General features: G+C 36.2%; 1 protein-coding gene across 1 annotated transcript in view; it reads left to right on the top strand.

The window, feature by feature from the left end:
• The window catches only part of LOC127841558 (serine/threonine-protein kinase BRSK2-like), an 84,442-nt gene that overhangs the window by 58,864 nt on the left and 11,765 nt on the right, over positions 1 to 13,813 (top strand). Inside the window, 6 exon segments of the mRNA XM_052370481.1 lie at positions 762 to 862; positions 1,684 to 1,735; positions 1,997 to 2,068; positions 8,086 to 8,154; positions 10,055 to 10,257; positions 13,298 to 13,346. Coding sequence (XP_052226441.1) covers positions 762 to 862; positions 1,684 to 1,735; positions 1,997 to 2,068; positions 8,086 to 8,154; positions 10,055 to 10,257; positions 13,298 to 13,346 — 546 coding nt within the window.

Genomic DNA, 13,813 nt, shown 5'->3' with positions numbered 1-13,813 from the left:
TGACAATATATTGTCATGTCAAATTGTATTACGTAATCCATTTTTGTTTAGCAAGATGTGTTGTATGTGTCCATCAATTTGGTATGGCAGACAAAGTATTGATTTGCTGAAATGCTTCTTCCTCAACCAGAGTTCTTTGATAAATAGTTTTGATTTGCCTGTCTATGTTTTGGGCTGCATGACCAATGCAAGAAATCAGCACATTACTCTAGTGTTGCAGTAGATTATGATTGGATTCTTGCTTCCAATTATGCATGTCCTGCTCTTGTAAAAAAAACACTAGATTGATTCTATGAGGGCATCTCCCACCCATAATAATGATTCTTTAGCACATAAGTTAATATAAGGAATTGTAGACTTGTGGCGTAACTTCAATGACATGATTCAGACAATCAGAAAAACAACGCAGTCCTTTTGAAGAATATTTGAACTTTCAATTGTAGTCTGTAAAGTTACCAATAAAAGGAGCATTGCTCTGAGTAAACTGGGCTAAATGAATAGCACAGGCTTATCAGGGACGACATTTTCCATCATGAATAGCACAGGCTCATCAGGGACAACATTTTCCGTCTAAACGTGATTTTCGGTAAGGAGAGACTTCCTTGAAACTAAAAATACCATAAAAGCAAAAAGTGTCGTCCCTGATAAGCCAGTGCGGACTGCACAGGCTAATCTGGGACGACACTTTACACACATGCAGTAAGCCCAGATTTGTCAGAACGCGGCTTAAAGTATAATACAAGTTTTTTTCCATTTTGCAGCCACAACACAGAGAAGGTGATATATTTCCTACTGTTAGATAGGAAACTCAGGAACCCTTGTGTAGAGGATGCGATAGAAATACGTCACAGATCGGAGTCCGGTAACCAGAGATTGATATGTAACTAATGTCTTCTCTTCATGTGTTTAACTCTTACAGTGCTGGAACCAAACTTTGAAGGCCTTTGCAAACAGTTTGGATCTTGATGAGACGCCACGTTTCGTGGCGTCTCATCTGGATCCAAACTGTTTGCTTTTCTGATTGTATTGTTTGAAAAAAAATCGAAGAAATGGCTAATTTTAGAAATACAGCAGACGACATTTTAGCAGACGAAAAATTTCCCAGCAAGCAAAGGGTTAAGTGACATTGCTGCTAAGCACCACTTAGCTTAAGTGACAATGCTTAGAAGTGTAAGAGCTTTCCTAAGTGTCTTTCACTGCAAATTTTCCAAAATTAATGATTTACAGTAATTACTACTAAATTATATTATATTGTATGTATACAAAATGTATTAAAATTATACATGGACATGATTTGAATTTGAAATAGTCAAATACATTATTTGTCCAATGCAAGCAAATGTTATAAACAGGACCCCCTGAAAATTGTAGGTAATTATCACAATTTTACATCTCTATCTTTTATTTTGACTTAAAAAATCATTTATGTCTGTCTTAACTTGGTGTTATTCTTATTATTATTGTTATACAATTAATAGACAAATAATTGCAAAATACTGGCAAGACCATGAGTAAAATGTCGGTAATTTTTCGCTTAATGGCCTGTGAAGCTACTCCATTATAGAATACATTTTATTGTTAAATGTTCAGTAGATGGTTTCCAAAACACAAATGTAAAAGTAATCTTAGCATTGTAAACATGATTTACTGTATACAATACATGTATGTTATTCTTTGTTTCAGCGGACCCACCTAGGAAAAGGATCGATGCAGTGCAGTTGAATGGCCAGCCCAGGTTTGTTATTCAAAAGTCACTTTTACGCAGAAATTATCTTTGTGACTATCCTTCAAGTCAGCTGTTTTTTCTCCTGTTGAATGGCATCAGATATTCAAGGCAAAAGTGAAAAATACTTGCACTTGTGGTATAAATTAAAATATCGTGACCAATGTAATGTGACTTAAATCACTCCAAATCAATTTGATAAAACTGCACACATTATAAAGGACTACAATGTCACAGTATGTATATTTGGATATGGTTATTTTTTTCTGACAGTAACAATTGGTGTGAAAATGGTGCAAAGTGTACTCTTCATCATCAGGGATTATTCTTGCTAAAGCCAATAAGGTATCTTTAGTCAATACTATAAATTGATGTAGCTAACAATAATGTATGGAATGCTGTGGTGCATGACTAACAATACTTACGCAAACCACTTTGTGATTACTGACTATACATTAATCATACCCCCACAAACGAAGTTTAGGGGTGTATATAGGAGTGAGCTTGTCTGTTGGTCGGTCTGTCGGTCTGTATTAAGTGTCCGCTCTCTAATTCAAGTAGTTTTCATCCGATGTTCACCAAACTTGGTCAGATGTTGTATCTAGATGTTGTCTAGGTCAAGTTCGAATATGGGTCATGCTGGATTAAAAACTAGGTCACTGGGTCACTTAGTGCGTTTTAAACATTGAGCATGTTGTCCGTTCTCTAATTCAAGTAGTTTTCATCCGATCTTCACCAAGCTTGGTCAGAAGTTGTATCTAGATGATGTCTGGGCCAAGTTCGAACATTGGTCATGGCAGGTCAAAAACTAGGTAACAGGGTTACTTAGTGCATTTTCAACATTGCGCATGGTGTCTGTTCTCTAATTTAAGTAGTTTACATCCGATCTTCACCACACTTGGTCAGAAGTTGTATCTAGATGATGTCTAGGTCAAGTTTAAACATGGGCCATGCCGGATCAAAAACTAGGTCACGGGGACACTTATAGCATTTTAAAAATTGAGCATGGTTTCCGCTGTTTTTTTAGCTCCACTGGCCAAAGGCCAGCAGGGCTTATGTCATGGTCCTGTGTCCGTCGTGCGTGCGTCCGTGTGTGTGTGCGTTAACTTTTCCTTTAAACATCTTCTCCTAAACTATTGGTCCAATTCTGATGAAATTTCCCAGGAATGTTCCTGGGGTGAACCTCTTTCTAATTTGTTCAAGTTATGCCCCTGGGGTCAAATTTGACCCTGCCCTGGGGGTCACACAATTGAAAATTTGCTTATATAAGGCCTATTTTGTGAAAACTTTCAAAATCTTCCGTCCATAACCATTGGGCCAAGGGCTACCAAATTTGGTATGTAGAGGCATCTAATAGTCAAATTTTGTGAACCCCTGGGGTTAAATTTGACCCTGCCCCGGGGGTCACAAAATTGAACATATGCTTATATAGGGTCTATTTTGTGAAAACTTTACAAATCTTTACGTCCATAACCATTGGGCCTAGGGCTACCAAATTTGGTATGTAGTAGCATCTTATAGTCCTCTACCAAGTTTGTTCAAATTATGCCCATGGGGTCAAGTTTGACCCTGCCCAGAGGGTCACAAAATTGAACATATGCTTATATAAGGCCTTTTTTGTGAAAACTTTAAAAATCTTTATGTCCATAACCGTATGGCATAGGGCTACCAAATTTGGTATGTAGTGACATGTAATAGTTCTCTTCTTAGTTTGTTCAAATTATGCCCCTGGGGTCAAATTTGAAACTGCCCCGGAGTCACAAAATTGAATATATGCTTATAAAGTGCTTATGTTGTGAAAATTTTAAAAATCTTTTTGTCCGTATCCATTGGGTCAGGGCTACCAAATTTGGTATGTAGTGACATCTTATAGTCCTCCACCAAGTTTGCTCAAATTATGCCCCTGGGGTCAAGTTTGACCCTGCCCCGAGGGTAACAAAATTGAACATATGCTTATATAAGGGCTATTTTGTGAAAACTTTAAAAATCTCTTGTCCATAACTGTATGGCATAGGGCTACCAAATTTTGTATGTAGTGACATGTATTAGTTCTCTTCTTAGTTTATTCAAATTATGCCCCTGGGGTCAAATTTGAAACTGCCCAGGGGGTCACAAAATTGAATATATGCTTATAAAAGGGCTTATTTTGTGAAAACTTTCAAAATATTCTTGTCCATAACCATTGGGCCTAAGGCTACCAAATTTGGTATAAAGTAACATCTTATAGTCCTCTACCAAGTTTGTTCAAATTATGCCCCTGGGGTCAAGTTTGACCCTGCCCGAGGGTCACAAAATTGAACATATGCTTATATAAGGCCTATTTTGTGAAAACTTCAAAAATCTTTTTGACCATAACCATCCAGCCTAGGGCCATCAAATTTAGTATGTAGTGGCATCTAATAGTCCTCTACCAAATTTGTTCAAATGTTATCCCTTGGGTCAAATTTGACCCTGCCCCGGGGGTCACAAAATTAAACATATGCTAATATAATGCCTATTTTGTGAAAACTTTATTAAAAAGTCTTGTCCATAACCACTAGGCCTAGGGCTACACAATTTGGTATGTAGTGACATTGTATAGTCCTCTACTTAGTTTGTTCAAATTGTGCGTCAGGGGTCATATTTGACCCTGCCCTGGGGGCCACAAAATCAATAATATGCTTATATAGTGCCTATTTTGTGAAAACTTTAAAAATCTTTCTGTCCTTAACCATAAGGCATAGGGCTACCAAATTTGGTATGTAGTGCCATCTTATAGTTCTCTACCAAGTTTGTTAAAATTATGCCCCTTGGTTCAAATTTGACCCTGCCCGGGGGGTCACAAAACTGAACATACGCTTATATGGGGTCTATTTTGTGAAAACTTAAAAAATCTTTTTGTCCATAACCATTGGGCCTAGGGCTACCAAATTTGATATGTGGTGACATCTAATAAACCTATACCAAATTTGTTCAAATAACGCCCATGGGGTCAACTTTGACCCTGCCCCGGGGGGGTCACAAAATTGAATAAACGCTTATAAAGCGCCTATTTTGTGAAATCTTTAAAAATCTTCTTGTCGAAAACCATTCGAACTATGGCTACCAACTTTGGTATGCAGTCACATCTTATAGTCCTCTACCAAGTTTGTTCAAATTATGCCCTTTGGGTCAAATTTGACCCTGACCCACGGGCCACAAAATTGAACATTATATACGCTTATATCTTGCTTATTTTGTGAAAACTTTAAAAATATTATTGTCCTTAACTCTAGGAACTAGGGTTACCACATTTTGTTTGTAGTGAGGTATAGTAGTCCTCTACAAAGTTTGCTCAAATTATGCCCCTGGGGTTAAATTTGACCCAGCCCAGGGGGTCACAAAAGTGTACATGTGCTTAAATAGGACCTATATTTAAGTATGTGCACATGCCAAGAATATTTGTTTTTCAGCCTTTTTTTCAGCAGTGGAGCAATACAGGGCCATCATGGCCCTCTTGTTTTTAAGACAACATGCAAAATATTCTGTGTCAATGTGGCATGTGGGGGTATTTGTCACGTCTGTGACAAAGCTCTAGTTTTAGTCTAAAATAAACAATGGGTGTATGTGTAACTGACTATTCAACATTCAACATATAATAAGGGTATGGAGCTGTACTTATTTTCATATAGATTCATTGTTCAGAATATCACCCTTAAAGGGATGTTTTCATGTTTTGGTAAATTGACAAACTTAAAAAAAAAATGTTTTTGATTCGCAAATTTTCGTTGTAGTTATGATATTTGTGAGGAAACAGTTACTGAACATTTACCATGCTCTAAAATATCCATTGTAGGCATCTTTTGATGATTTAAAACCCTTAAAATGATAAAGTGTTGCAACACGAAACGATTTAATAATTTGAAGAGTTCTGTTATGGTCGTTATATTTTGTGACACTACGAGGATTGCTTATATAAAGTATAAAATAAATCACTAATTGTATGAGCATGAATGGCTCAATGGTCTAAGCGTTAGAGTTTTACTCCAGGAATGAGTGGTTCGAGACCAGTTGAGGTTACTTTTCTTTATTTCTTTAATTTGATTTTTGTTTTTTTAGATCCAATGTGTACATTAATCAATATCAAGGGTTAAATGACTTTAATACATGCCAAAATCTGTGAAAAGGTCCCTTTTAAATGCAAATTTTGGTGCTGCTTAATAACAACTAATTATTTGTATTATTTTTATGTCCCCCACTATAGTAGTGGGGGACATATTGTTTTTGCCCTGTCTGTTGGTTGGTCTGTTGATTGGTTGGTTTGCGCCAACTTTAACATTTTGCAATAACTTTTGCTATATTGAATATAGCAACTTGATATTTGGCATGCATGTGTATCGCATGGAGCTGCACATTTTGAGTGGTGAAAGGTCAAGGTCATCCTTCAAGGTCAGAGGTCAAATATATGTGGCCAAAATCGCTCATTTTATGAATACTTTTGCAATATTGCAGATAACAACTTGATATTTGGCATGCATGTGTATCTCATGGAGCTGCACATTTTGAGTGCTGAAAGGTCAAGGTCATCCTTCAAGGTCAGAGGTCAAATATATGTGGCCCAAATCACTTATTTTATGTATACTTTTGCAATATTGAAGATAGCAACTTGATATTTGGCATGCATGTGTAACTTATGGAGCTGCACATTTTGAGTGGTGAAAGGTCAAGGTCATCCTTCAAGGTCAGAGGTCAAATATATGTGGCCCAAATTGCTTATTTTATGAATACTTTTGCAATATTGAAGATAGCAACTTGATATTTGGCATGCATGTGTATCTCATGGAGCTGCACATTTTGAGTGGTGAAAGGTCAAGGTCAAGGTCATCCTTCAAGGTCAGAGGTCAAATATATGGGTCAAAATTGCTTATGTAATGTAACTTCTGCAATATTGAAGCTAGCAATTTTATATTTGACATGCATGTGTATCTCATAGAGCTGCACATTTTGAGTGGTGAAGGGTCAAGGTCAAGGTCATCCTTCAAGGTCAAACATCATATAGGGGGACATTGTGTTTCACAAACACATCTTGTTTTACAAGAATTTACAATTTACATAATTCATGCTTGTCTTGGAACGGTCACCTGCCTGCCAACCCACCTGCCATTGTATGGTGACTATTTAAACAAAGAAGAATGATCAACCTTTTCAGTTGTGTTACCATGGCAACATAATAAATGGGATTGCTTTCTTATTAAAACAACTCTTTATAAATAGATGAATTGCAAGTAACACTAATCATTTTTAGCTCGGCTGTTTTTGGAGAAAACCTGAGGTATTGTAATAGCCAGCTTGTCATCCGCCGGCCGGCGCCTGCCATGCTAAAACCTTGACATTTTGCTCTAAAATCAAAGTGCTTCCCCCTACAACTTTGAAACTTCATATGTAGATGCACCTTGATGAGTTCTACAAGCCACACCCATTGTTGGGTTGCTAGGTCAAGGGTCAAGGTCACTTTTACCTCTTTAAAAAAAAAAAATTCTGACAAGCTTTCATTTATTCAAAATGCGCCCGCAGCCGAGCGTTTGCCACCGTTATGCGGTGCTCTTGTTTTAAATAACATCAATAGCCGTCCTTGTTTCACAATACATTGTATGAACAATTCTCAATCTCTAAATCTGTATGCTGTAAGTGAAATGTGACTATGCGTGGTATAGTTTTTCCGTTTCTATACTCTAATTGTGATAGTGTTTTCTGTTTGTTTGTTTAAATAAGTTTTTTTTTGTTAAATTAACTTTTATTATTTTAAGGACTAACAGCTATGAATAAAAGCATGCAATTCATTTAAAGGGTGAAATTTTAGATATTTTTTATTATTACCTTGCAACCATGGTAACATATTTATAGGTAATGATCATATTTTCAGTCCATTGATAGGTCGTCATGTACACGTAACAAAGTTCAATTTCCATGTGGATTTTGCATGTATTAATAATTGTTCATCAGTTTCAGTGAAATATTACTATAACTTCTGTTTATCATAAAACAATTCATCACTGGCAAATATTACTGTTGAAATCAATGCAGCACTTTAATGGTTAAAAACAGCCTGTACAAGACAGAGAAACAATAGGACTATAAAATATATGAAATTACCTAATCCAGATTCAATGATCAGGTTTATTTTGTTTGCAAAATAGACACTTGCTTTAGTCAGTATGATAAGCAACCTCACTTTAGTCAGTATTTCATAAAAATCTATGACTTAAACATCTTTTTGATTTTTCATCATATTTTGATATTGAGTGTGTGCTCCCATATGTAAATCAAAATATAACTTGTTAGCTCTTACTAACATGTTGCTTTCACTAACTGAGTGCCTGAGTTTGTTTTTGTCTGACTAACAGATTGTCCCTTGGAAGTATTAGTGAAGGCTCACCTACTGCTGGCAGACGGGCACTTGCTATTCAAAAAGCGTAAGTGCTCCTCCAAGATGGCTTGCTTCTTATGAAACAGTTGAAGTTTTCTCTGTGTATTCTGTTTATGTGTATTGCTTCATTAATTTTGTAGATTGAGTTGAACTATTAATTATAACGTTTTGAGTAATGCTGTACCATCCTCCGCCATTGGCGGAGGGATATTGTTTTGGCGTTGTTCATCCGTCTTTCCATCCGTCTTTCCGTCTGTCCGGAGCCATATCTTGAAAGTGCTTTGACAAATTTCATTGAAACTTGGTATGAGTATATATATGGATACTAGGATGATGCACGCCAAATGGCATTGTACAGCATCTGTTAATAAAGGAATTATGGCCCTTTGTATCTTGAAAAAATGCTTTTTTGAGTGTCAAATATATCACTTTTGTGTCCAGAAGCATATTGGCGGGGATATCAATTCAACAAATTTGCTTGTTTGTATGTATTTTTAAAGGTCTGTATGCAACACTCTCAGCTACAACAGGTATTCAATTAAAACTTCACAATTATTCAGGGCCATTATGTGAGCTGACTCACTTAAAAATAACTCTGACATACAATTTAGCAGAGTTATGCCCTTTTTGAGTACTTTGGAAACTCAAGTTGAGGTTTGGGTACAACAAGCTGGTATCTGTGAGTTTTACAAATATAATTGAAACTTAAGCTGACCAGCAACAATTCAGTGCAAGAGATAATTGGTTTTAAAAATTGCCTTCAACAAATATGAATTCTTCCAGTTTCTATAGAAATAAAATTGAAACAATATCTTCATGGTCAATATGTAAGGAAACTGATTAAGACCAATAAATTGTATGTTCACCGAAGCAGAATGATTAACATTCTTATGTATCTCTGTTTCCTTCACAGATTTTCAATTAAAACTTACCCCATAACTTCAGGGTCATACTTTGAAATCATTGGTTAATGCGGATCTTCACAGTCATACTCATATTATAAGGTCAATAGCCTATTCTGATATATCAGACCAGTATTTAATTATAAGTATGACCCATTTTGTTTTTTACCAGGTCTTCAACAAAGTTAAAAATCCTGGTTATAATATTGTGGTTTGTCAATTGTTTCTTAATTCCTGAGTTGTTATAACACAGCATGCGGCACACTATGCTTTAAAACTAAGAAGATCAAGTACTAGGAAAGATGAGATATTTCTAACTATTCTGTATCACCCTAGACTATTTGTTGTATCGCATTTTTATTGTCCTTTACCGATTTCACCGGAGGGGACTTATGGTTTGCGCTCTGTCTGTCTGTCTGTCTGTCTGTCTGTCACACTTTTCTGGATCCTAGGATAACATTAAAAGTTCTTCATATTTTTTCATGAAATTAAAAAACATGGATAGATGGCAATATGGACATTATGCACGTCATTTCATTTTGTTCCTACGTCAAAAATTCTGGTTGCTTTGGCAACAAATAGACTAGAAATACTGCTGAAAATGGTGTTTTTCTGGATCCTGCGATAACTTTAAAAGTTCTTCATATTTTTTCATGAAACTTGAAACATGGATAGATGGCAATATGGACATTATTCACGTCGTTTCATTTTGTTCCTACGTCAAAAATTCTGGTTGCTATGGCAACAAATTTAAAAAATCTGACAATGGTGGAATTTCTGACAATGGTGGAGCCGGTAGGGGACATATATTGCTTGGCAATAGTCTCGTTATATTTGCAACAGCTGATAAAAAAGTGTGAAGTATACATTAATTGCCAGATAAATAGAGATGCTAAACGTGTTCTAATATTTAAAAGTCTTACCTACAAATGCATAGGAAATCATAATATCATATCATTCGCATAATATAGTTGCTTATATTACCTTTTATACCATTAATTGAACATTATAGATTATTTACAGATATATGTATTCTATTTACAGTCGCAAGGCAAGTTTGTCTTCAGCCAGTTCAAATGGTTCACCATTGCTTAGTCCGAAACTCAGCCGTGGTCCTTCCTCCCATAGCACAGGCCCTACCCCACCCACCTCTCCAGGGGTGCAGAACACCCCATGGAAATCCAGGCTACACACCATCAAGAACAGCTTCCTGGGCTCACCAAGGTTCCATAGAAGAAAACTCCAAGGTATACCATACCCCAATCATGGGGCCAATGGGGTCACAGCCTTTAGAGACCCCTTTCTTCTACCAGGTGAATTTTAACATTTTGAATCTGGTCATGTGATATAGCATGTGACCCTGTTGGAATGCTTATTGGTTTATTTGGTTTGGTGAGTTGAAGTGTAATGGAGTGAACATTTTAGATGGAAGTCTTTCACGGCCATCATGTTTGACTGTCATCTGAGTTGTCCATTTTTAAGGTGTTTGGTAATCATTTTTGTGATGTCATATGGCAGAACTTAACTTCAGTAAAAATATGTCTCTTTTTTGAAGATATCTCTCAAAACTAAACAGCATGCTGGTTAACTATTTAACTTCAGATATGTACAAAAAAAATATATCTATGATCATAAGCATATGCAGCCTATATAGTTCACCTGAGCTTGCTTTGCTATGTGAGCTATTGGTAAAGACAGCCTTTAGTAGGTCATTCTTTTTCACTTGAACACAATAAATTTCTAAATAAAGCTATTCTGTTTTTCTTCCAATCTTACAATTTATGTGTGTGAATTGCTGGGCTAGATTGGGCTAAAATGGTGCAGCTATGGATAGATTAAATGCATAATTGCCTTTTTCCAGCATAGGGATGTCAATTGTTGAGTACTCTTCTTACAATGACACAATTTTGTAAGGCCATAATATCTTAGCACAAGCAGCAAATGAGACAGAAAATTCCTCACACATTCCAGAAATTTCAAATAAAAGACAATTTGCAAGAGGCATGACTTGTTTATGACTCTTAAGATTTATTTCTATGCCCCCGGTAGGGTGGCATATAGCAGTTGCACTGTCTGTCTGTCTGTCTGTCTGTCACACTTTTGCGTTTAGGTTTCGAAAAATGCTGATAACTTCTATGCCCCTTCAGATGTAAACTACATATTTAGTATGCATGTGTATATGGACAAGGCCTTTTCATACGCACACACATTTTGACCCCTTTACCTTGACCTTGAACTTAGGGTCTGCGTTTAGGTTTCAAAATCTGCATTTAGGTTTCAAAAAAGCATTTTTCAGGGCATATGTCTTTCGATGGAGACAGCTCTTGTTCGTATATATATATATATAATATATATTATGTGTATATATGCATATCTTTGTATCAGTTTTTTACCACAGTTATTGTCCCCTACCGGTTTCACCAGAGGGGACTTATGGTTTGCGCCCTGTGTGTCCGTGAGTCCTTTAGTCCGTGAGTCTGTGAGTATGTCACACTTCTCTGGATCCTGTGATAACTTTAACAGTTTTTAATATTTTTTCATGAAACTTGAAAGATGGATAGATGGCAATATGGACATTATGCATGTCATTTCATTTTGTTCCTACATCAAAAATTCTGGTTGCTATGGCAACAAAGCAATATAATATTTTTTATATATATATTTCTAACAATGGTGGAGCCGGTAGGGGACATATATTGCTTGGCAATAGCCTTGTTAATCATGTCATCATTTATTTTTATTTCAATATTATTCTATAGAATGCAGCATGTATTGCATTGAAAGTGAAATATTAACATACATGTACTCATCAATGATTGTTCTCATGAAGTCATGAAATGTGTTTCACTTGAAAAATAATACCTTGTAACTCACTCCCTGTTGAACAGTATATGGTTTGTTGGTTTTTGCTTGCATATATTCATAACTATACAATACATGTACTAATATTGGAAATTATTTTTTTATTTTACTCTACTCCCACAGGGCTGGGGGTCATTTCAAGTCATTCTGTTGGTTTTGGGGGTATTTTGGATGTTTTTCCACATTAAATTTTATTATTTTGTGTAGCATACTACTTCCACATTTCTCAAAAGAAACCTAAACAATACATGTTCTTGACAGTTTTTGTCCCCAGTGATACACACATTCCTTTGTGTTTTTCCTTGCATCTAGCTAAAAAAGCGATGTGGGGAAAAAGTAAAACTTGTGACAAGACCTTGCATAATTTGTTTGCTTTTATTGTTTTCTTTTCATGTATACTTTTTTTAAAGAATGTAGTATAATTTTTAGCTAGGCTGTTTTCGGAGAAAACCTGAGCTATTGTTATAGCCAGCTCGTTCGACGTCCCCCGTAGGCGTCAAGCTAAAACCTTAACATTGGCTCTAAAATCAAAGTGCTTCCACCTACAACTTTGAAAGTTCATAGGTAGATGCACCTTGATGAGTTCTTCATGCCACACCCATTTGTGGGTCACTAGGTCAAAGGTCAAGGTCACTGTGACCCCTTATATCAAACTTTAACATAGGCTCTAAAATCAAAGTTCTTCCACCTACAACTTTGAAACTTCATATGTAGTTGCACCTTGATGAGTTCTACATGCCACACCCATTTTTGGGTCACTAGGTCAAAGGTCAAGGTCACTGTGACCTCTAATATAAAACTTTAACAAAAACCTTAACATTGCCTCTAAAATCAAAGTGCTTCCACCTATAACTTTGAAACTTCATATGTAGATGCACCTTGATGAGTTCTACACGCCACACCCATTTTGGGTCACTAGGTCAAAGGTCAAGGTCAATGTGACCTCTAAAAAAAAATAATCTGACAAGCTTTCGCAGCCGAGCGTGGCACTCGTAATGCAGCGCTCTTGTTAAAAGTTGTTTTGTTCTTTGGGCCATTGCAAATATGTATTCACAAGATTTTCTGGCTCTGCAATTTACAAGACTTTTGTGGACAATGTTTTTTTGCATTGATTACCTAAAAGAATTATCAATAATAACAATGGTAATTCACTACTTTAATATGCTTTTTGTTATTTGTTTACAGTTCATATTTGAATACAACAGCAAAAGTGTACACTTAACTTTTAAATGAAAGTTGGTTAAAAATAAGTTTAATTTACACATTTTAAAATGTAAAAGAGCTTTGTTACATTTATTGATGTTGAAAAGTTTCTTTCTTTACGAATGGAAAACCATTGTACATACAGTATACCGGTACCTCTTGTATTGCATGTGTTCTGTGAAGTTTGCAATGCTCAAACAGTCTGTGGCCTCTGTGTTTCAGTGCCTAGTGAGGATTCCATGACAGGAATGACTCCGGACTCTTCACCAGAGTAAGCATCTTGTACCCAGTGCAATACTGGGCTAAGTATATGTTTCATAGCAACCTGTTAAGCATCTTGTACCCAGTGCAATACTAGGCTAAGTATATGTGGAAAACATGTATCATAGCAACGTGTTAAGCATCTTGTACCCAGTGCAATACTGGGCTAAGTATATGTTTCATAGCAACGTGTTAAACATCTTGTACCCAGTGCAATACTGGGCTAAGTATATGTTTCATTGCAACTTGTTAAGCATCTTGTACCCTGTCCAATACTGGGCTAAGGATATGTATCATAGCAACGTGTTAAGCATCTTGTACCTAATCCAATACTGGGCTAAGTATATGTGGAAAACATGTATCATAGCAACGTATTAAGCATCTTGTAACCAGTGCAATACTGGGCTAAGTATATGTATCATAGCGACATGTTAAGCATCTTGTACCCAGTGCAATACTGGGCTAAGGATATGTATC

Source organism: Dreissena polymorpha, chromosome 1, assembly GCF_020536995.1.
Source record: "Dreissena polymorpha isolate Duluth1 chromosome 1, UMN_Dpol_1.0, whole genome shotgun sequence".
Classification (NCBI taxonomy): Eukaryota; Metazoa; Mollusca; class Bivalvia; order Myida; family Dreissenidae; genus Dreissena; species Dreissena polymorpha.
Note: the sequence above shows the minus strand (reverse complement) of the source record. Positions and strands in the feature narration are given on the sequence as shown.